Source organism: Mya arenaria, chromosome 17 (genome assembly GCF_026914265.1).
Source record: "Mya arenaria isolate MELC-2E11 chromosome 17, ASM2691426v1".
Taxonomy (NCBI): domain Eukaryota; kingdom Metazoa; phylum Mollusca; class Bivalvia; order Myida; family Myidae; genus Mya; species Mya arenaria.
This window is the reverse complement of record NC_069138.1, coordinates 38,718,107-38,743,839: the sequence shown is the minus strand read 5'-3', so window position 1 is coordinate 38,743,839 and position 25,733 is coordinate 38,718,107. Positions and strand designations below refer to the sequence as shown.

Sequence of the window (25,733 nt, the reverse complement as noted above, 5' to 3'; positions counted from 1 at the left end):
ATTACTAGAAAGGTCTGAAAGGCAATCGTGCTATCTTCAGTGATAAATGAAGAATGATAAACTCCTGTGTTATAAATTCTGCTGCAACTTGAGATCACCAGTATGTACAGACATTGCCAAATTTATTGCATTTATTACTTGTGTCTTATCAGTGCTCTATGCATAGATATTGTACTTGAAGTTAACTATGATTTTATTAAGATGCAATTTTTCACTCTGTATTGATGTTCACATACTTTAATTTCTGTTGCTATACCAGTGCCACTAACAGATAATCTAGATTAATTTGTTTTTATTAGCTCTACTGGCCAAAGGCCAGAAGAGCTTATGCGATGATAATGTGTACGTAGTATGTGCATCCGTGCGGTCATGCGTCCGTGCGGTCATGCGTTCGTGCGTCTGTAAACAATTGGTTGTGAACACGATACAGTCTTCCTTTCGAAAACCAGCCAGATCCGCCCATAAATGCCTAGATTATGGGCCATGAAAGTTTTAAAGAAATGCTGTCTATTTTTAGCCAGGTCTGCATGAGCGAATTCTATTTTTAGCCAAGTTTACATGTACATGTAAATTCAAGTCTAGAGTTAAGGGAGACAATTTGCAAATCTAGGATTTTGAGAGACAATTTGCTTTTTGCTTCTGCAGTTGATTTTGTGAATTACTCTGCCTTGTTCTTGTTAAAAGCCCAAAGGCCATTTTTTAGTTCTGTAGTTTGCTCATTCATTTTAATAAAATTGGTTGTGAATGTTTAAGTTATGCACCTGGTGTCATTACTGGCCACACCCAGGGTTCACAGGTTTGGTAAACATAAATCTGGAAAGGTTTGAAAATCTTTTTGTGTGTTCGTGCATCCATCTCAGCACAATTGATTGTGAATGTTTGTTCAAATTGATCAATGTTGTCCTAGGATGCCCTTGACTTTGACCTTTTGACCAACTTTTTTTAACTTTTAAAACTACAGAAATTTTTACTATGAGTACAGTTTTGAAAGCATTTTTTTGTCAGATGACTTTTACTTGGCACATATTAAAATAGTTCATGCAACTAATCTGCTTACAATACTTTCTGGGCTCAGATGTTGAACGTGCTACGTTTTCAGGTAACCCAAACACAAAACATAAACTATATGTCTGTTGCCTTTTACCCATACATACATGCTGTAGATTGATATGACCACAAAAGCCATGCCAGTAGAGCATAGGCCCTTTTTGGCCTCTCGTTTATTTCTACAACTGTTGTCTATGATCATTTTCATATCATATAGTTAGTACACTTCATTATATACAAGGCAGTCAATGTCTAATTTCCTATAACAACTCGGCAATAAGCCTTTTGACATTTCTGCTTTCAATTGTCTTTATATTTTTCATTAACATTTCTTTCTAAGTTTGAAGTCTGATCACTGTTAAAAAACAGGCTCTACTTTATGGCTGCCTAGAAATGTCTTCCAAATTGATAATTATTTAAAATAACAATAACCTAATGCCCTTATGGAAACATAGTCCAAACATTCCTCAACGGCTATGAAATTATTTTTGAACAAACCTTTTTGCAGTTTACAGCCTTTAAAAAATCAAGATTTTCCCCCAACCAAATGCACTGCTTAACCTATAAATAAATGATTTTTGACATATTATACCGTAATCATTTTCACTCATTGCATGTTTTTCTGCTACAATGTTATCGCGTTTTCATGTGTATCATTTTGTTTTCACATTATTACTTCACTCATGGTTCATTGCTAATCTCATTTTATGTAAATGTCTTCTTGTTCAATTGTAAATAATGACAAATGCTGCCCAAAAGAGCGTGATAATGGATATACTCTTCCTGTCATTCATGATATTTGATAATTGTCAGCTGCGGCATCTTACATGAATTGCATTACTTTAATTTTGCCTCAGATTTAATAGTATGTGTGATGGTTTTATGTTGTTGTTATTAGAACAGGGGTTATTTTGATAAGCCAAATATCCTGTACATTATCATTTCGCCAAAGTAGTTCATTATAGATTCATATAACACTACAGACTGGTTAATTGTAATGGTAAGCTATTTTTCAATTCTTTTAAAAAAAATCCATCCTTTGATATAGCCTTCATCTTACACCATTATTTCCTAGAGCTTGACCTTGCATTTCTGTCATTCAGGCATGGTTGAAATACATTTCAAGGGACTAGACACCAGATGATACCATTGCAAGATGAAAAAAAAAATGTCCAAAACTTGGAATTTATATCTTAGTGTACATTTTAATTGAGTTTTTGGACCGAGTAAATCCCAGTTATTTTCAAAAATAGCTTCTGAGTGGGTCTTGTAAAAATCACAGGACCCCCACATGCTATTCTTTAGTGTATACACACAGCTGAGACAGGGATAGAAATATCTATTTTTTCATATAAAATATTGCATTTTTGACCTCATACTAGCCCTTATTCATAAGTTCAGTCTTGTTTTAAGGAAAAATTGCACTTGCTGATTTTGGTACTTTTGGTTCATCCCCAATTGATCCAATAAACCCTGGTATAATAATAATAATTATGGAGAAATAAAGACATACTTTATAATGTAATGTTAATTGGGCTCAATTCCAGACCTATTCAGATTATGAAATAAAATACTGCATTATAACTTTTATTAAATCATAGACCAACTATAAAAACGCACAAAAGAGAATGTTCCTTTTCATATACATTGTTCTTATTTTTCTGAAATTGAACTGCTGGTGTTTAGGCATTGGTCTATGACAGGTGTGGTTGACTGTTGATATGTAAATTTAACCAGCTACGATCACAACATCATATGCATACACCACTGTCAGCATTTTAACTGCTACAGATAATGAAGAACCTCCAATAGCTATACTCTTATAAATAATATTCAACCTTAAATTGTTTAAATCTATTTTGTATTACATTTTTCCTTTGAGATTCATTAAAAACATATACAACCTATCAATAAAATTTATATCCGTATGCACTTCAGTGTTCATGTTTTGTGATTTCCTTCTTAATACCAAAGCCAAAAAAGTTGTTGTCATAGCCTATTAGTTTTTACCCAATTTTTTAACATTGCAATGCTTAAGTCAGGTCTGCTTCCATTTTCCGACTCCTTGCTGCTGTATTACTATTCCCCACTATGCCCTTTTGTTAGGCAGAGCTTCCATCAATAATTATGAATTATATTTGATATTCAAAATGTCAATTCAAAAAAAGTTTAAAAATAATACAGACACATAATTGTGATACTTATTTGAGATAAAAGCAACCCTTACCATTTGTATTGGTATTGAGTGTAGTTACAACCCATGCACAATATTTTTTTAACATTGACCCTTGCAAATGCCCCATTAGCGTTCCTAATGCACATCAAAAGACCACAGTCTTTAAGTCATTCCATTTTTAATAGTTTTTCAGTTTTCAATAATGTTCAAATACTTGGTTTAACTTAAGTAATTAAAGAATAACTCCGGTCAGACTTCCATAAAAGTATATAATTAATGTCTCGATTAGCAGGCAGTATAAGAAACAAACAAGTTTCTTTTACTTTTTTATTATTCAAAAGATTGCAGCTTGTTCGTTATTCACCGCTGTAAACCATCTACTAAGTAGTTTATTTTTTGCTTTGTGCATCAATGTAATTTATAAACTGTCAGAAGCAATGGCCTTGCAACTGTAATATAATAGCAGCTGTAATACATGGTTAAGCATAATTCGTCGGTTGAGCGAATTATAAAGGAGAGAGTGTTTATCGTTAAATATAGAACGCATACAGTGAAGAGGAGGATTTATGTTTCTTATATAGTGAATGTTGTTTATGATTTACAGGGTAAGTCATGCACAATGTAATGCGAAACAAATTGCGTGTAACATCATTAAAGTGACACTATTATTCAAAATCTATACAAGCACATGTATAACAAATATATATTTTGTGTAATAAACCTTTAATTTATTACTAACTAATGCATTAATGGAAAATATGTGTAGTGTGTTTAATAGCTGAAAACGCAAAATTATCAAATGATTGGTGAATGCTAAAAGATTTACTGTGATCGACTATCATCTCATAAGGTAGAAATACCGTGTTTTCTGCACCTTTCTTTCAAATTAAACTCGGTAACCTTCATATTAAGAACCACTGTTTTCGACATTCATTCATTCATTTTCATAAATTAACAAAAAAATGTATTAATTGTGGTAAATGTTATTTTGTGAGTAAGAGTGCATCTTTAAATGTTAAATAAGACGCGTACGAAATATTCAGCAGGAATCCAGCTAGAATTTTGCAGGAAAGTGGCAGGAATATCAAATTTACGCATGTAATCCGGCAGTAATTTATTTGTGGACAGAAATGGTATGAAACTGGACTGTACTTCATTCATTTACGTTCAGAAAATATTTAACATGTTACAAAATTACAGTTGGAAACTATTTCTGGACGTTATTTTTGAAATACAAATCTTTTATCAGTGTGCTCTGATAGTTATTTGACCCAGCTGCTTTTGTTTATATTGCCTGGGCTTATCAGTTAATCTAAGGTCTGGTAGAAACTTTCAGTGAGTATGTAGATCATCAGGGCTCAGTACCGAATACACTCGGTGGATTTAAAATGTGCAGGCGTGTTTTCTTGATGTAAACATCAGCCAATGGGATTTAATATTTTGAAGATTCCTATTGTTTTGCTAGATATAAAAAGTATCTCTCTTGGTTTGAAGGTAAACACTTATCTTAAAATGTATCTTGAATTAAATGTCATTCCATGTATTTGGTACTTTATGAGTCATTAAAACAGTATGATATAGATCAGTTAAATAATGATTTCCCCTCATAGTTCATGACCCAAAGACTTTCAGATTGCGCTCAAATAGAAAACATAATTTTACATTAAACGAGGGATGATCGGGTAGCTCGTAAACTATTGCTCGAAAATAGAATAAATCACTATATACTTGGAAAGCATATATATTTTGGAAGGCTGATATATTTTGTACACGTTGTATACAAATTAGGTAAATACTTTGAAAAATAAAAAAAGAGTTACAGCAAATTACAATAACACAGTAAGGCGTACCCGGAGCACACCAGAGTAAAACAAGAAGGCAGTATAAGAAACAAACAAGCTTCTTTTTCAATTTTTATTTTTCAGAAGATTGCAGCTTATTCGTTATTCACCGCTGTAAACTACCTACTTGCAACTCGAGGGGTGAAAGCGAAAAGGTTCTATCACCTTCTTTATTTAATGCCACTTAGAAACTGTTCGTACTCACTCTAGAACTGTAATATGATAGCAGCTGTAAGGCATTTAAACCTAATTCGTCGGCTGGGTGAATTATAAAGGAGAGAGTGTTTATTGTTAAATATAGAACAGATGAAGTGAAGAGGAGGATTTTTGTTGCTTATATATTGAGTGTTGTTTACGATTTACAGGGTAAGTCATGCACAATGTAATATCGTTTGAAATGCAAACAAAATGCATGCAAGTTATCATTTAATTGAAACTATTATTCATAATCAATACAAGCACATGTATAACAAATATATATTTTTAATCATAAACCTTTAACTTATTACTAAGTAATGCATTAATGGAAAATATGAATGACTGACATCAAGATTGTAACCGTGTATTTAATAGCTGAAAACGCAATATTATCAAATGATTGGTTAATGCTAAAAGAATTACTGTGATCTACTATCATCTTATAAGGTAGAAATACCGTGTTTTCTGCACCTTTCTTTCAAATTAAACTCGGTAACCATTGTTTTCGACATTCATTCATCCATTTTCATAAATTAAAACAAATGTATTAATTCCCGTAAATGATATTCTGTGAGTAAGAGTGCATCTTTAAATGTTAAATAAGACCCGTACGAAGTTTTCAGGAGGAATCCGGCTAGAATTTTGCAGGAGAGCGTCAGGAATATCAAATTTACCCATATAATCCGGCAGAAATTTATTTGTATGCAGAAAAAATATGAAACTGGCTTGTACTTCATTTTCGTACGGAAAATATTCAACATGTTACAAAATTACAGTTGGAAACTATTTCTGGCCGTTATTTTTGAATTACAAATCTTTTATCAGTGTGCTCTGATAGTAATTTGACTAAGCTATTTTTGTTCGTATTGCCTGCGCTTATCAGTTAATAATAACGAATACAATCGGTGGATTTCAAATGATCAGGCGAGTTTTTTTGATGTTAACGCAGCCATGGTATTTAAACCTTCTGAAGATTCCTATTGTTTTGCTGGATATAATCAGTATCTCTCATGGTTTAAAGGTAAACACTTATTTTTGAATGTATCTTTAATTAAATGCCATCCATTGTATTAAGTACGTTATGAGTCATTAAAAAGTTTATGATATAGATAAGTTATGAATGGTTTTCCGTCATAGCTATAGTTCGTGACTCAAAGACTTTCAGATTGCACTCAAATAGAAAACATAATTTTACAATGTATTTTAAAAAGGGCAATGTTTAAATTGAGTGTATCATAAAGCCCTATAAATGTGTTTGTGTGACGTAATAGTTGCTGGACAAAATACATGTTGATCAGATTATAAAAAAGGCATAACCAACCAGCAAGTTGTGTCCGTGTTAGGAAAGTGAAAATTATAAAATATGCACCAAACTCACAGAGTATTCCAAAAACTTTTATTTCAAATAAGTTTGTGTACACTATAAGTGTTTCTTCATTTCTTAATAAATTTGTATTGCATTCATTATTGATTTTAAAATAACAAAATATTAACTCATGCAATTTTCATAAAAGTATCTAATAAAATAAATTATAATTTTATGAATGAAAAATATATTATTTTTATTTAAACAAAAGTCAGAAAACGTTTAAGCAATGTTGTAAATTCCAGTTACATTAATTATTGCGTGAAATTTCACGGTCACATCTTTACAGACAGACTTTTAAAAGTCCGATTAATTAAAATATTACGTCCGTTGTTATGGTCATTCCGTTTGTTTGGAAAACGTACATTCTATTTTATTTTTAAGTTCGGATATTTTACGCACTAAATTTTGAAAATTCCTGCTCCAAAATTCCGGTTAATTTAAATATTACGTCCACTTAATTACGGGCACACGTAAACTGTTCTGTTTTCCTTAATTCTGGGTGTAATTCCCATATTTCCGTACGTAAAACAGAAAGTCTTACGTATGTATTACGGTTGGAAAATTTCGCACAGGGAGTACAATTGTAAACAATTATCTTTCACATATGACAGAGAATGCTTTATTTTGATGAAAAGCGTTAGTAAAAAATACAAAAATAATATTTTAATGCTTGTATGAACAGAATTCTGCTCAAAATAGAACCTACAAGTTACTGGCTGTCTTCAAAAGTAAAATTTGAAGAAATCTAGTTGGCAATATACTATTTACAAACTAGTTTAATATTAACAGTTATCATTTTGATAACTGATAAATAAATGAATTGTAAGTTAGTTTTCAAAATCATTGCACATACTTATTTGTAATCACCAGCGGATTTAGAAGGGGGCACCCAACGCGTGCCCCCTCTAAAATTGCCCAAATTTACTTTTTTTATCAATAGGGGAGAAAAAAGTATGTAATAAATATGCTCATAGTACACAATTTCCGACTGCAAATTGTTAAAATGTTCTTGGTGGAGCAACCCCGAATCCCCATGCAAACAGTTTATGCCATATACTTTCAGTTCTACGGGTGGTGCGCATGTCAAAATGTTGCGCCCCTTAGTAACGCCTCTCTAACGTCAATTCCTGGATCCGCCACTGGTAGTGATATATAAATAATTAACAAGAATTTCATTAGACAGAATGACAGAAGACATGAAATTTAAACCATGGGACTGGGTGGTGTTCGCTGCCATGCTGGCCGTCTCCATGGTCATCGGGATTTTCTATGCAGTCCGTGAAACCCTCGGCAAAACCGAGGCCACGACCGGCGAGTATCTCATGGGTGGCCGGAAGCTTGGCCTTCTTCCGGTCTCTATCAGCATTCTCGTGTCGTTCTTCTCGGCGATCGTTATACTGGGAAACCCAGCGGAAATGTACACGACGGGGACCATGATGTTCATGTTAACGATAGGGATGCTCCTTTCAATCTTCCTGGCTGCCACTATCTTCGTCCCATTGCTGTACCCACTTCAGCTTACAAGCAGTTTTGAGGTTCGTCTTGTGTTTTTATTGACTTTCATTGACTTTTCTTTTTAAACACATCGTCACGATTCGCAATTGCTGATGGAGACGAATTTCACGTATATGTACTGTCCTTTATTTCTCGAGACCTAAATTTTCAAAGGTATACGGGCTTTATATATCTTACCTTTCCCCTTATTCAAATGGACAAAAACCACGTACATTTGATACACATGCAACGAAGGAACCTTAAACATAAGGTATACGGGCTTTATATATCTTACCTTTCCCCTTATTCAAAAGGACAAAATCCACGTACATTTGATACACATGCAACGAAGGAACCTTAAAAATAAGGTATACGGGCTTTATATATCTTACCTTTCCCCTTATTCAAAAGGACAAAAACCACGTACATTTGATACACATGCAACAAAGGAACCTTAAAAATAAGGTATACGGGCTTTATATATCTTACCTTTCCCCTTATTCAAAAGGACAACATCCACGTACATTTGATACACATGCAACGAAGGAACCTTAAAAATAAGGTATACGGGCTTTATATATCTTACCTTTCCCCTTATTCAAAAGGACAAAAACCACGTACATTTGATACACATGCAACAAAGGAACCTTAAACATAAGGTATACGGGCTTTATATATCTTACCTTTCCCCTTATTCAAGAGGACAAAAACCACGTACATTTGATACACATGCAACGAATGAACCTTAAACATAAGGTATACGGGCTTTATATATCTTACCTTTCCCTTTATTCAAAAGGACAAAATCCACGTACATTTGATACACATGCAACGAAGGAACCTTAAACATAAGGTATACGGGCTTTATATATCTTACCTTTCCCTTTATTCAAAAGGACAAAATCCACGTACATTTTATACACATGCAACAAAAGAACCTTAAACTTAAATGGTCACTAGCATTGATTTCTTTTTTTACTTTATTTTGCAGTATCTGGAGCTTCGATTTAACTCAAAGGTTGCCAAACTGACAGGAACATTCATCATGATAGTACAACAGGTATTCGTGTGCAATTATCAATAGAAAGCATGATAAAAATATATATGTAAATATCCATCATAACATTCAATGTCACTGTTTTTGATCTATGGAAATATCCATCATAACATCCAATGTCACTGATTTTGATATATGTAAATATCCATCCTAACATTCAATGTCACTGTTTTTGATATATGTGAATATCCATCATAACATTCAATGTCACTGTTATTCTTCTTGTTGGCATTAGTACATAGAAATTCCTTTTCGACATTTTTGTCGACATTTCATGATAATATCATTTCAAATGAAATATTTATGGTAACTTTGAAATGGTAACTAACACAACCACATTGAGCATTACAGAATTTGAATAAAATTTAACACCAATAAAATCTAATTGTGAAAATAAAACCTATTTTTTGTTAAAGCATGTGTATAAACCTCCGACAGGATCGCCGAACAGATTCACATTTAATCATTCATTCAACCAAAACTATATTAAACAAGGTACAAATCCTCCAAATTTCCATTTGGAAACGAAACCAACTTCCCATTTACTTTAAAAGTTTCCATTTGCCTATTGAATGGTTTTATAAAGTGATTAATTAAAAAGCTCATGCATGCACACTGACTAATATTAAGGCATTGGCGTTGTATTTCGCGCTGATCACTAAGGAAGTTAACATTAATTTTAAAGATGCACTCTTACTCACAAATAAGATTTACCACCATTTATAACATTGTTTTAATATTCCAAAAAGGATGAATAAATGTCGATGAAGGATACCGAGTTGAATTTTAAAGAAATGAGCATAAAACACGGTACTTCTACCTTACAAAACTATAGTAGTCCACGGTAAATCTTTTAGCATTCACTGATCAGTGAATATTTTTGCGCTTTCTTCTATTAAATACACGGTTACATTCTTGTTATCAGTAATTTATATTTTCCATAAATGCATTATTTAGTAAGTAGTTAAAGGTTTATCAGTCAAAATTTATTCACCGGACTGCCGACTTAAGAAGATCAAAATAAATTCTAACTTTACCTTAATTCATCTTCAGGTACTGTACATGGGCATCGCCTCGTTCGCTCCATCCACCGCACTGGAAGCTGGTATGAACTGCTGTGGCTACGTCATTTAAGGAACATTCTCTCAGATCGAAAATAAAAGAGTTAACAATATATTCAGGAATGCTATATCTATATATGTTCTATTTAATGTCAGATAATTGATATGACTTCCTTCTTAGGTTATGCATTCTAACACTGTTTAATTGAAAATCATGGTCTGTTCTGTGTCCATGGTTCCGTAATTTTACCAGTTAATATACCTGCCATTTAAAATAGCTACCGCATCTAAAACAATTCCCATTAAAATCAAAGGCCAATTATAAATGTCCACGCACTTATAACTCTGTAAGTGCAAATATGAGTGGTTGCTGTTCATTCGAAACAATCTCTCCATACATAATGTAGACCACTAAACAAACAGTCGCTTTGTTATTGGTCCAAGGTCAGTGTGTGTATACCACATGATAAATTACGTCATAAATGCTTCGTCGGAAGGCAACATTTTGCTTCGAATAATGACTTAAAACAAAGGTAACTTTTCCCTTACTTCACCATTTTAAATGAAACAAAGGGCAGTATTACCGGAGTTTGATTAGGTGATTAGTTTCCTCAAACAATTCGACAAACCTGCTTCCCAAACTAATTTTTTGACAGTACTCCAAGTGCTTTAAGAAACTAAATTCTCAATCAAACTCTAGTAAAAGACCAAAGGCGCGGCACTGTAAGCGGCGTAGGCTGCGCTATGTTTCATTTAAAATGGTGAATAAATAGTAAAGTTATATTTGTTTAAAGACTTCATTTGAAGCAAAATATTGCCCTCCGCCGTAGCATTTATGACGTAAATGATCACGTGGTATTCGGTTCTTATTTGATCTTATCTTAGTTTATCTCAAATTATCAAGCTATAATATTTCAGTGACGGGGTTTCCGGCCTGGGCGACCATCCTCATAGTCGGGTGTGTTGCAACAGTCTACACGTTCTTGGTAATTGTAGTGTTTTTTCAGCGTATTTTATCAGGTGAATCGGTAGATTTAAACAGAGGCTAGGCTAGTAGGCAAATAAGGTCTCAATAACTAAGTTCGTTAAATGGTTATTACACATAATAAGTCATTTACCAAAATAATTGTTTACCGATTGTGTCGCCAATACAACTTATAACCTTTTACCATTGCATTACGATGTATAGTATCATGTATGGTGCGAAAGGAAGAAACTTTAAATTTAGCAGATTTGTTCTAGTCTGTAATAATAATAATAATAATAATATGTTCTTACTGACGGTATGATGGTTTAGACAGACGTGTTTCAGTGTGTTGGCAAGTGATATGTTTTTTTCGTTTAGAACGGCATGCATTTTAAGGCGGTGGTTTGGACGGACGGGTTTCTGTGTGTTGTCAAGTGATATGTTCTTGTTTAGGGCGCATGAAGGCGGTGGTTTGGACGGACGGGTTTCAGTGTATTGTCAAGTGATATGTTCTTGTTTAGGGCGGCATGAAGGCGGTGATTTGGACGGACGTGTTTCAGTATGTTGTCAAGTAATGTGTTCTTGTTTAGGGCGGCATGAATGCGGTGATTTGGACGGACGTGTTTCAGTGTATTGTCAAGTGATATGTTCTTGTTAAGGGCGGCATGAATGCGGTGATTTGGACGGACGTGTTTCAGTGTATTGTCAAGTGATATGTTCTTGTTTAGGGCGCATGAAGGCGGTGATTTGGACGGACGGGTTTCAGTGTATTGTCAAGTGATATGTTCTTGTTAAGGGCGGCATGAAGGCGGTGATTTGGACGGACGTGTTTCAGTGTGTTGTCAAGTAATGTGTTCTTGTTTAGGGCGGCATGAATGCGGTGATTTGGACGGACGTATTTCAGTGTGTTGTCAAGTGATATGTTCTTGTTTAGGGCGGCATGAAGGCGGTGATTTGGACGGACGTGTTTCAGTGTGTTGTCAAGTGATATGTTCTTGTTTAGGGCGCATGAAGGCGGTGAATTGGACGGACGTATTTCAGTGTGTTGTCAAGTGATATGTTCTTGTTTAGGGCGGCATGAAGGCGGTGATTTGGACGGACGTATTTCAGTGTGTTGTCAAGTGATATGTTCTTGTTTAGGGCGGCATGAAGGCGGTGATTTGGACGGACGTATTTCAGTGTGTTGTCAAGTGATATGTTCTTGTTTAGGGCGCATGAAGGCGGTGATTTGGACGGACGTATTTCAGTGTGTTGTCAAGTGATATGTTCTTGTTTGAAGGCGGTGATTTGGACGGACGTGTTTCAGTGTGTGTTGTCAAGTGATATGTTCTTGTTTAGGGCGGCATGAAGGCGGTGATTTGGACGGACGTGTTTCAGTGTGTTGTCAAGTGATATGTTCTTGTTTAGGGCGGCATGAAGGCGGTGATTTGGACGGACGTGTTTCAGTGTATTGTCAAGTGATATGTTCTTGTTTAGGGCGGCATGAAGGCGGTGATTTGGACGGACGTGTTTCAGTGTGTTGTCATTGTGGCCGGCTTGCTCACAATCTGCATTCAGGTTAGTTATCGATGAATCGAAGCAAGACGTATTAACTGACAATATATAAAAGAAAACATTTTCGCTTTTGACTTTTATAACTCTGTTCTTGCATGTTGCGTCAACATTAACAAGTTTATTTTCAATCTTTTTCACATAAATTAAATTTTACATTTATAAAAATGTATATGCAATCAATCATCTATTCTATACAACTATTGTCATCTAACAATAACTAATTCCTTGTCCAGATTTGTGTATGAATGATGCATGCTTGGAAACTTGGGTGTGCGTGTGCGTATGTGCGTTTTATTTTGATTTTGTCCTTTCACAGGGTGCAATAAAAGTTGGCGGCATGGATCGTGTGTGGGAAGTCAACGAAGAATGGAAAAGGATATACTTTTGGGAGTATGTTTATGTTATTTTGGTTGGTAAGGCTTCTAATAGGTCTCGGATTCAGTCTGTTACACATACAAGTATATAATATGAACAGTATACATATTTAACTCTTTTTAATGACTGTATACTGCTGATCTTGACCAAACGTTTACAATATTCTAGCAAATATTTAAGACACTGACCGTGTTACACATTTTAATTAGCGCGAGCACCTGCAGTAGTTTCACGTGAAAACTGGTGTAAACTGTACGTGTGTTGTCTTCGTGCACCTTATTGTTGGATTGAATCTGTCTCGTGTTCTAAAATTGCTGCTGGGTTTATCACAATATTGGCCATCGAATTAACAGAAAGATTTCAATTATTTGCAACTAATTTTATACCAGACTAAGTATGACTTTATACATGTATATTCCAGTGCTGACCCTGATCCCCGGACAAGACACAGTATATGGACCTTAGTTGTTGGAGGGGGTGTCCTCTGGTTAAGCGCCTTTGGTATGAGCCAGCCAAGCGTCCAGCGCTACTGCGCCGTTAGCACTCTCAACAAATCAAGAGGGTACGTGGATAGCGGAATATGGGAACAACATGAGATTCTAAAAGCAGTCTGACTGAAGAAAATGCAAGCTTACCTGTTTAGATCATAACCACTGCACTCAGTAAAGGGCGTATGCACATTAGGTTGTTGAATGGTCAGATGATTTAAATCCAGTCATTCAACAATTTGCATGAAGGTATAATTAATACACAAAAAACAGCTGACTTGGTAATCGAAATATTCCCTTGTTTAATAGTTATAATAAAACTAATATATCTTAGTGTAAGGATCCTTCAGTGACTATGTGGTACTCTTTGTGAACCTTTTCTCAAAGCAAAAATAATTATAATTGTCCAATTTAAGGGCGGTCTTAACTAACATGGATTATAATTGTCCAATTTAAGGGCGGTCTTAACTAACATGGTAGGCGTCGTTATCATCATGTCGCTATCCTGTCTGTCAGGCGTGGTCGTCTTCGCTTACTATGTCCAGCAAGGGTGTGATCCACTCTCAGATAAGCAGGTCAGCAACCCCAACCAGCTTCTCCCGCTGTTTGTCATGGAGGTTCTAGGGTATCCCGGTCTACCCGGCCTCTTCATGTCGACACTCTTCAGTGGGGCACTTAGGTAAAGTATGATATGTTCAATTATTTGTTCACAATCGGTTGCAGTTTTATCTAAAGTGCAACACTCTATTAAATGTAAGATAAGTCACTCAATCAAGTGTATGCGCACGTGGAGATATATTATAGTGTTTTCATTGCATTTTACGTTAGTTTTAACCTAGTCCTAACATACTTAACACCATCGTATATGTTGTAACAGAAGATTTGTATCTGGTCAAAAAAAATCATTTACTGAACACTTAAACAGCAGCAATCGCCATAATAGGCCAGAAGGAGCTATTTCTTCATATTATAACACCCATTTCAGCTCAATGTATCCTTATCTGTCCTGAATTAAAACAGTAGCAAACACCAAACAGTGACATACCATAATCGCCAGAAGGGGCTATATTTCTTCATATTACACCTATTGCAGCTCAATGTCTTCTTATCTGTCCTGAACTAAAACAGCAGCATTCACAATACAGTGCCATACCATAATCGCCAGAAGGGGATATATTTCTTCATATTACACCTATTGCAGCCCAATGTCTTCTTATCTGTCCTGAACTAAAACAGCAGCAATCACAATACAGTGCCATACCATAATCGCCAGAAGGGGATATATTTCTTCATATTACACCCATTGCAGCTCAATGTCTTCTTATCTGTCCTGAACTAAAACAGCAGCAATCACAATACAGTGACATGCCATAATCGCCAGAAGAGGCTATATTTCTTCATATTACACCCATTGCAGCTCAATGTCTTCTTATCTGTCCTGAACTAAAACAGCAGCAATCAGAATACAGTGCCATACCATAATCGCCAGAAGGGGCTATATTTCTTCATATTACACCCATTGCAGCTCAATGTATTCTTATCTGTCCTGAACTAAAACAGCAGCATTCACAATACAGTGACATACCATAATCGCCAGAAGGGGCTATATTTCTTCATATTACACCCATTTCAGCTCAATGTCTTCTTATCTGTCCTGAACTAAAACAGCAGCAATCACAATACAGTGACATACCATAATCGCCAGAAGGAGCTATATTTCTTCATATTACACCCATTGCAGCTCAATGTCTTCTTATCTGTCCTGAACTAAAACAGCAGCAATCACAATACAGTGACATACCATAATCGCCAGAAGGGGCTATATTTCTTCATATTACACCTATTGCAGCTCAATGTCTTCTTATCTGTCCTGAACTAAAACAGCAGCATTCACAATACAGTGACATGCCATAATCGCCAGAAGGGGCTATATTTCTTCATATTACACCCATTGCAGCTCAATGTCTTCTTCTCTGTCCTGAACTAAAACAGCAGCAATCACAATACAGTGACATACCATAATCGCCAGAAGGGGCTATATTTCTTCATATTACACCCATTTCAGCTCAATGTCTTCTTATCTGTCCTGAACTAAAACAGCAGCATTCACAATACAGTGCCATACCATAATCGCCAGAAGGGGCTATATTTCTTCATATTACACCCATTGCAGCTCAATGTCTTCTTATCTGTCCTGAACTAAAACAGCAGCATTCACAATACAGTGCCATAACATAATCGCCAGAAGGGGATATATTTCTTCATATTACACCTATTGCAGCTCAATGTCTTCTTATCTGTCCTGAACTAAAACAGCAGCAATCACAATACAGTGCCATACCATAATCGCCAGAAGGGGCTATATTTCTTCATATTACACCCATTGCAGCTCAATGTCTTCTTATCTGTCCTGAACTAAAACAGCAGCAATCACAATACAGTGCCATGCCATAATCGCCAGAAGGGGCTATATTTCTTCATATTACACCCATTTCAGCTCAATGTCTTCTTCTCTGTCCTGAACTAAAACAGCAGCATTCACAATACAGTGCCATACCATAATCGCCAGAAGGGGCTATATTTCTTCATAGTACACCCATTGCAGCTCAATGTCTTCTTATCTGTCCTGAACTAAAACAGCAGCATTCACAATACAGTGACATACCATAATCGCCAGAAGGGGCTATATTTCTTCATATTACACCCATTGCAGCTCAATGTCTTCTTATCTGTCCTGAACTAAAACAGCAGCATTCACAATGCAGTGCCATACCATAATCGCCAGAAGGGGCTATATTTCTTCATATTACACCCATTGCAGCTCAATGTCTTCTTATCTGTCCTGAACTAAAACAGCAGCAATCACAATACAGTGACATGCCATAATCGCAAGAAGGGGCTATATTTCTTCATATTACACCCATTGCAGCTCAATGTCTTCTTATCTGTCCTGAACTAAAACAGCAGCATTCACAATACAGTGACATGCCATAATCGCCAGAAGGGGCTATATTTCTTCATATTACACCTATTGCAGCTCAATGTCTTCTTATCTGTCCTGAACTAAAACAGCAGCATTCACAATACAGTGCCATACCATAATCGCCAGAAGGGGATATATTTCTTCATATTACACCCATTGCAGCTCAATGTCTTCTTATCTGTCCTGAACTAAAACAGCAGCATTCACAATACAGTGCCATACCATAATCGCCAGAAGGGGATATATTTCTTCATATTACACCCATTGCAGCTCAATGTCTTCTTATCTGTCCTGAACTAAAACAGCAGCAATCACAATACAGTGACATGCCATAATCGCCAGAAGGGGCTATATTTCTTCATATTACACCCATTGCAGCTCAATGTCTTCTTATCTGTCCTGAACTAAAACAGCAGCATTCACAATACAGTGCCATACCATAATCGCCAGAAGGGGCTATATTTCTTCATATTACACCCATTGCAGCTCAATGTCTTCTTATCTGTCCTGAACTAAAACAGCAGCAATCACAATACAGTGACATACCATAATCGCCAGAAAAGGCTATATTTCTTCATATTACACCCATTGCAGCTCAATGTCTTCTTATCTGTCCTGAACTAAAACAGCAGCATTCACAATACAGTGCCATGCCATAATCGCCAGAAGGGGCTATATTTCTTCATATTACACCCATTGCAGCTCAATGTCTTCTTATCTGTCCTGAACTAAAACAGCAGCAATCACAATACAGTGACATACCATAATCGCCAGAAGGGGCTATATTTCTTCATATTACACCCATTTCAGCTCAATGTCTTCTTATCTGTCCTGAACTAAAACAGCAGCAATCACAATACAGTGACATACCATAATCGCCAGAAGGGGCTATATTTCTTCATATTACACCTATTGCAGCTCAATGTCTTCTTATCTGTCCTGAACTAAAACAGCAGTAATCACAATACAGTGACATGCCATAATCGCCAGAAGAGGCTATATTTCTTCATATTACACCCATTGCAGCTCAATGTCTTCTTATCTGTCCTGAACTAAAACAGCAGCATTCACAATACAGTGACATACCATAATCGCCAGAAGGGGCTATATTTCTTCATATTACACCCATTGCAGTTCAATGTCTTCTTATCTGTCCTGAACTAAAACAGCAGCATTCACAATACAGTGCCATACCATAATCGCCAGAAGGGGCTATATTTCTTCATATTACACCCATTTCAGCTCAATGTCTTCTTATCTGTCCTGAACTAAAACAGCAGCAATCACAATACAGTGCCATGCCATAATCGCCAGAAGGGGCTATATTTCTTCATATTACACCCATTGCAGCTCAATGTCTTCTTATCTGTCCTGAACTAAAACAGCAGCACTCACAATACAGTGCCATGCCATAATCGCCAGAAGGGGCTATATTTCTTCATATTACACCTATTTCAGCTCAATGTCTTCTTATCTGTCCTGAACTAAAACAGCAGCAATCACAATACAGTGACATGCCATAATCGCCAGAAGGGGCTATATTTCTTCATATTACACCCATTGCAGCTCAATGTCTTCTTATCTGTCCTGAACTAAAACAGCAGCAATCACAATACAGTGACATGCCATAATCGCCAGAAGGGGCTATATTTCTTCATATTACACCCATTGCAGCTCAATGTCTTCTTATCTGTCCTGAACTAAAACAGCAGCATTCACAATACAGTGTCATACCATAATCGCCAGAAGGGGCTATATTTCTTCATATTACACCCATTGCAGCTCAATGTCTTCTTATCTGTCCTGAACTAAAACAGCAGCATTCACAATACAGTGCCATGCCATAATCGCCAGAAGGGGCTATATTTCTTCATATTACACCCATTGCAGCTCAATGTCTTCTTATCTGTCCTGAACTAAAACAGCAGCATTCACAATACAGTGACATGCCATAATCGCCAGAAGGGGCTATATTTCTTCATATTACACCTATTGCAGCTCAATGTCTTCTTATCTGTCCTGAACTAAAACAGCAGCATTCACAATACAGTGACATACCATAATCGCCAGAAGGGGCTATATTTCTTCATATTACACCCATTGCAGCTCAATATATCTTTGTCTATCCTGAACTAAAACAGCAGGAATTACCATACAGTTCAATACCATAATAGGCCACCTATTTCAGCTCAATGTCTTCTTCACTGAATGCCCTGGCAGCCGTTGTGTGGGAAGACATTCTCAAGCCTTGTGTTGGTCATCGTGTGTCTGAGACCGCACGTACGTGGATCACCAAAGTAATAGGTAAGATATTTAAAACATGTGCATGTAAAAACAATAACAATATATAACTGAAAGAATACACGCCATTCGGTCTTGCAATGACCATCGAGTATTCGAGCGATTTACACACCATAACTTAACATGGTTTTGTTTTTGTTTTTACGTATCAGTAAAGTCGATGATAGGGAATTAACTAACGATGCAAAATTGAAATACTAGTACATTTGAAGAACAAGATGATTAACTACGTTACAAGAGTCGCATCAGTATTGCTAATATATTTCTCAATAACAAAAAGCAATCACACAATAGCGCAGTTATAATTGTTTTGAACACTATTGTCTTTAGTTACAAGATTTTAGAGTCGTATTGTTGTTATACAAAATCGATTGAACAAGACACCAACTGTACAATACCTTTAAAATGTTGGACACGCACCTTTTCAACACAAATAACGATGGTTCAATAGTTCAATCGTTTTTAAAAAATGCATGCGAATAACAATTTCTTGATTGATTGTGTTAACAATATCTGTACACGAACCTTATCACATGCCTTGCAGTACTAATATTCGGTGGAGCGGGAGTGGGCTTTGCTTTCGTTGCTATGTCGCTAGGTGGCTCCGTTGTACAGGTACCTAGTCTCTATTTTTTATTAATAGACAACTTGTACAATGATTATGTTTTTATGTCGTCCCTTTGTGTGACGCATCTAAATTCACCTTTCTACTGCACGGACGATGCTGTATCGAGTTCCTAGTTAATGTACAGCATTCTTCTCGTGTGCTGTTCTTTGCGTGAAGAGATTCTGAGGTGAATCATTATTTTCAAAGGATATTTTTTTCTAGTAGTGAGTATCTGGTTAAAAATGCAAGTTTTGAGTGTCTGTTTTGTCTGTTCCTGTAAAAGTTGAGGCTACACTGGTGATTAGCAGTCGGATATACATCACTAATGTATCAAGAGTTTTGGGCTAAGACAATTGTCAGAAACGAACAACGTCATTTGCTTTATCTAACTCTAACTCGCGGATAAGTTTTCTTTCCTCTGGAATTTAATAACATGGATGAGAGTAATAACGTACATTTATTTCTAGCACACCGGATAGGCATTTCCGGTTAAAAATTCCGGATATGGATTTTGTTTAGCTTGTAGGGTCCTTGGCTTGTCCCTGTAATTCCGCTGCTTTGTTATAACAGGCTTCCTTCAGCTTTACCGGGGCCGCATCGGGACCGCTGCTGGGGATCTTCCTGCTCGGTGGCCTCTTTCCGTGGGCAAATTGGCTGGTTAGAGTTTGTTGTATTTTTACCCATGTGTTAATATCGCAGGGAACGTAAAGCAGTTTAAACTGTTATAATATTATTTTAGGCAATCGCTTAACATTATACAACCAAAGCAATGTTTACACCATGCATTGTTTTTTCAATTTTTAATTAAAGATTATTTCTAATGCGTTATTGCTTTCACACAAGGGTTGTACGATTGGCGGATTTGTCGGGTTGGCGATACCGATATGGATCAGTTTTGGATCATACGGCCTGCCCAAAAAACCTTACGCGCTGGAGTTTCCAACTTCCAACTGCACCGTTTTGGAAAGTCTCGTCACAACTACAATACCACCGACAACTACGGCCTATCAAATGTAGGTTGTTTTGCCCTTCTAGTTTTTTTTAAATGATTCAGCCATTATTATACTATCACATGTGAAAACATAAATTTTACTAAAACTTTGACGACCTGTCAGATGGTTTCTATGTATGGTTGTATCATATCTTGGGGGAGTGCTTACTGTTGCTTCGGCTTAATTAATTTACTGTAGTTGACATTTTGAGAACGTAACTAAATCCTAATTTGTTGATATTATCATTTCTTTATACTTAATTAATGTTGCAAGTCGGTATCCCGAAGAATCATTATTTAATATTTATGTCTGTTAGCCTTTGAACCATATGCATGTAAACAAGATCTTAGTTAGGGGTTAAAACTATGCTTGTTTCCGTTTTCCCGGAAATAAGATAGTTAAAATTACACAATTACATTTAGATAAACTACATATAAGCACATTTTAAGGTAGACAGGGAATACATCTGTTCAGTGGTTGAAAGTTTTCCTTGCATAAAAGTTAAGAAATGATAGAACGTACTAAAAATTATTTTAATTTCGCGGTTTTTTATTGTTTGCTTCTCGATTTTGACCAATTTTGCGAGGAAGAGGTATAAAATTTGCCATCATCAAATGGTAAACTGAGCACTGAGTTGGGTCGGTTAAAAATATCCGAGATAATTAAACAATTAAAAACTTACAACAACTTGTTTAAATATTTGAATGAGAATATGTATAGAATTCTATGTGAACCTAACCACATTATATAGTTCCACCCAAATTAACAATGATATTTATACCACCATTTCATGGAATTTAAATAAAATGCTCACTTTTCATTCAAAGCTATGTGTTCAGTTTTCCCTTCATCTATACGAGTTCGATGTGGCCGATGACATTGCAGCATTGACCTTGGAAATACCTTTAAAGAGAAATTCTCAATAAGTTTTTCTTCTGTTTGCCAGTTCGGGCGTTGAGCATCTCTACACATTGTCGTACATGTGGTTTGCCTCCATCGGCGTGGCTGTCTCTGTAATTGTTGGTCTCATCGTTAGCGCCATCACCCGTAAGTATCCGCTTGAATCCTTTTTAGAGATTCTGCGTAGCATTACGTGTACGTCCACTTGTTTAAGTGCAGTTGGCCATAAAAGTCGTTTGTGAATAATCCCTTTAAACATAGACCGGCAGGATCACTGGCTCGCGAATAAAGTACTTTCCTTTTATCGATTTTCTAAATGTCATTATTGTTCCTACTCAAACCTAAACGGAATCGATCACATTGTGTTTGTGTTATCGATTGCACGCTTTAAATTTTAAAAAGTACACATATATAACTGGATTATGTATACCACAATTTATTTACGCGCTGTGGATATCGACGACAGGCTTTTAACTCAAAAAGGTTCTCTGACCTGTATTATGTAGATCACAAATAGTCAATGTATTCAGGATATCGATTACATTGTATATACTTTGTATATATAAAAAGTACACATACCTGGAGGATGTTGATCACATATTATCTATGTGTTCTGGAAGTGCAATCTCCCGCATGTTATATTTCTCATCGTTCACAGTGCCACTGTTGGGGAGACCGGAGGTGGACTCGAAATATCTTATTCCGATATTTGACCGTCTGTTCTGTTACTTGCCTGATAAAATACTCGCCCCGCTCAGATGTGGCAGGAAATATAAACATCCACAAGTAAGTATTGATTACTAGCTTAAAGAAATCATCAGTACAAAGAGGAGTCTAGCTTTTATGTTGCCCGAAGAAAATCGAGTTTATCATCCATTCGTCAACGGCGTAGACAATCTTAAGGGACTATCACAATACAAGTTTGGTGAACATTAAAAAGTTTCAAAGGTTCGGGTTTTTTTATTATATTAATGTGCATTTTAATGGTAAAACTTACTTCCCTTGTAATAACATGTTTTAGTATAATACGATGTTGAGCATATTTAGGAACAAGTTTTTTTTTCAGAGATGTTTTGAAGTTCCGTTTGCGATTTATTTTACGCAAACGTTTATCCGGTTTACGTGAATATGTTTTGAGTCAAAATTTTCTAGACTATTAAATCAACTATTTATTGTGGTTTCTTAACGATACATTTCCGAATAAGAAAAAAGTTCAATAAAAGAGTAAATAATAGTGACTTAAATTAGTTCATATATAATTTTGATTTGTTTGAACGAATGTTTATAATTATTCTTGCGTATCCAGGAAATCTTAGAAGAAACATTGAAAGAAAAGAACATGGAACAGAATGGGACATTAGTTAAAACAACATCATCACATCGTTATACAAAAACACAGGACGTCAATGGATCGGATGGAGCATCGGTAGTCTATAGCAACAAAGTATTTACAGACGATGAAATGAATCAAATATAACAGATACTCGACATGTTGTTACATTGTCTTTGTTCATAATTGTTTTTACTGACACTGAAAATGAACATTTGCATTCTGAAAAAAGTAGTTTTTAGAGATTATTTGTGTAATAAATATATTGCATGCTATTATCATAGTTTATTTTCTCCCACCTCAGATAAAAAGATCCATTAATTTAACCATGCTAGAAATTCTTATCTTGCCCACGGGCGAAGATAAAATGCCCGTATGGAACTTCTTTTAATGGTCACCACATTGTATTTACCTCCCTTGTTGAAGACTGTCGTCTGTAGCGCATCATGGAAACCTTGTCTTGTGGCAATATCTAGAACGCGAGTTATTTATATCTCGCTTCGAATGTCACCAGAAAACAGTTTTCACGCACCTTTCAAGAAATAATGCTTCACTCTCCTTATAACTATTTAAAGACCGATCAGACCATTTACATACTCGGAATCACTGCGCGAATATCCATGACAACCACGAATATTGCATATCCGTACGCAATCATTTCATTAAGTACAAAAGAGTTCCGGCAAAAAAATACATTTTTACTTAATTTTGTTTAACTGAGGTGGGAGAAAAAGCATCTACCATAGCCGCTCGTGTAAGATAGGTTCATCCCGACCCTCGCGCAAGGTGTTTTGCGGAAACTCGGTAAACCTCGTTTCCGCAAAACACCCTACGCTCGGGTCGGAATGAACCTATCTTACACTCTCGGCCATGGAAGATACTTATAATCCCCAGCAAAACCAAAGATTTAAGGAGAGGAATATTGTTCTGGCATTGTCCGTTTGTTCGTCATTTTATCCATCCATCCGCCCGTCAGCCTTTTCTGTCCGGAACTATATCATTACATGCATTGGTCACATTATGTTTAAAGGTGGTCACGTGATCAAATTTTGACTGCTTGTAAAAGTAGGTCACATGGGTCCAATTACTAGGCCATTTAGGTCAAATCTTAGAACAAATCTTTAGAATAAACTAAACATTGTATTTCGCCAAATATTCACCATCGTTAATCAGAATGTTTCCTTTGATAAACTCTTTGACAATTTTAAACTGGGTCACATGTGATAAAATATAAGAACACTAAGCCATTTTTGTCAGGATTCGTGTAAAATTTGTTTGAAACTAGGTCATGGGGATCTAAAACTTGGTCACTAGGTCAAATCTTATAAAAACAAAATCGTGTGAACTCTCCAGAAACTATATGTTTGCAATATTCCTGGTCCAATTTGTATGACTAATTTGAAACTGTGTAACGTTTGGTAAAAAACTAGATTACTAGGTCAAACAAAATGCTACACAATAAAAATATTTTTTATTTCAAACATTTACAAACAAATTCATATCTCATACCCAACGTTCATAAGAGTCCATTAATCTGCAGCTGCAGTGCATCTTTTGGTTGGAATATTTCACCAATACTTGATTTTGTTCATCTACTTTGCCTTATCATGCGGATGTTCAATGAGTATGATTGTTATATTTACATTATGGTATGTGTATAGCTGTGACATATTTGTTTGATGTAATATGTTGTACGTCATGTTGTACGTCATATACCTGTAGTCTTGGAAATTCTTACGAAACCTTTATTGCAAATCCCAACACTTATCGCAATCGTTTTCATCAACATTTTTTTTGTTGAATGCGCTTGAACCGTCATCTTCGGCGTTAAACAAAAAAATGTAATGATTTTACAAATATGAAAATGATAACGAAAATTGAGTGACGTGAAAACGTTATGTTAACGTCAAACAGACCTTGTCCTAAAGACTTTGTTAGGCTTTCTTTTTTCGCGGTTTCCATAAACTAAAAGAAACGTTATCCTTAACTTTCTGACAACGGTGTCCTGGTCATTTTGATAGACGCAGTTTCGATTTACGAACAATTAATTAATACGAGTATACGGTTGTGAATTGTTTACAAAAATAACGTTTTATCAACGCTAAGAAAAGTCAACATTCCTAACGTTGAGATAACGTCCTTCATAACGTTAAGACAACGTTGGCACTACGTTGCCACAACATTGAGCCAGCCATGCATTATAACGTTGTATGAAGTTTGTGTATTTGTTTCATAAGTTACGTTGTTACAACTTAAAAAACATTCATAACGCCGTGGCACTATCATTATGTAGCTTTTATTGTTTAGAGACACATCTTACACCATAAGTATTAACAAGCATATCCTCCACCATGTACATACATGTATTGCTATCTTTGATTGAAAAGTTAAAAAACAACTCATCTCAATATCGTCTCTGACTCGTCTTAGCGACTTTCCCTTCCAATAAATCTCTCTTTCCGTTCTATATCATCTCTCCTTTTTGTTTTGAACACTTTTTTTAAATATTTAAATATGAATATACATATATATTTCTTTTTTTTCCCCACTCGAATGTACATAGATTACAAGTTAGTTACTTTTTCATTATTCCTTTTTCGAATAAAGCCAGTTCCTAATTCCTTATTCTTTTATCGAATAAGGAAAAAAGAAACAAAACAAAACTAGTTTCTTATTCCTTATTCAAAATATATTATTGCAAATAGGCGAAAAACACTTCTTTGTAATGTGTTTCGTCTTTTCATTCCAATTAAGTTACTTTGGGAAATGAAACAATACAAAATAAAAATGAATAAGGAATACTGCAAGGAACGACTTCCTTATTCCTTATTCAACCACCCCGCAATATGCTAATTTCCGTTATTTTTTTGCAAACGTTAAAGACAAAAAAGTATCTGGAAATTACGGAAACCCTATAATATATTATTTTAAAAGCAAATGGTAACTTGAAGACGTTTCCTTTTTGTTTCGGTATAGTTAATATTCTACTATTT

The 25,733-nt window shown here is 35.6% G+C and overlaps 1 protein-coding gene across 5 annotated transcripts; it reads left to right on the top strand.

Moving 5' to 3' along the window:
• Positions 1-3,739: 3,739 nt before the first annotated feature.
• Positions 3,740-23,495, top strand: LOC128224575 (sodium-coupled monocarboxylate transporter 1-like). Of its 5 annotated transcripts, none has more exons than XM_052934475.1 (17): positions 3,740-3,828; positions 5,149-5,219; positions 7,815-8,166; positions 9,117-9,185; positions 10,236-10,287; positions 11,162-11,229; positions 12,687-12,767; positions 13,081-13,154; positions 13,561-13,701; positions 14,085-14,306; positions 18,799-18,914; positions 19,456-19,526; positions 20,089-20,175; positions 20,362-20,531; positions 21,457-21,557; positions 22,069-22,196; positions 22,717-23,495. In XM_052934475.1, exons 1-17 carry the CDS (start codon positions 3,808-3,810, stop codon positions 22,885-22,887), a joined length of 1,995 nt encoding a protein of 664 aa, XP_052790435.1. In that variant the 5' UTR covers positions 3,740-3,807; the 3' UTR covers positions 22,888-23,495. The 5 variants fall into 5 exon arrangements, with proteins under 5 accessions (XP_052790435.1, XP_052790437.1, XP_052790436.1 ...); XM_052934477.1 differs by having other exon boundaries at positions 3,775-3,828; positions 5,149-5,430; positions 7,811-8,166; XM_052934476.1 differs by having other exon boundaries at positions 3,792-3,828; positions 7,811-8,166.
• Positions 23,496-25,733: the final 2,238 nt, after the last annotated feature.

Excerpts from the sequence above, each read along its gene's own strand:
- LOC128224575 (XM_052934474.1), top strand. The coding sequence starts at position 4,649 with ATGGGATTTAATATTTTGAAGATTCCTATTGTTTTGCTAGATATAAAA. Across the intron at positions 5,220-7,814 it reads CGAGGGGTGAAAGCGAAAAG|AATGACAGAAGACATGAAAT; the intron begins GTTCTATCACCT and ends TTCATTAGACAG. Across the intron at positions 20,176-20,361 it reads TTCCGTGGGCAAATTGGCTG|GGTTGTACGATTGGCGGATT; the intron begins GTTAGAGTTTGT and ends CTTTCACACAAG.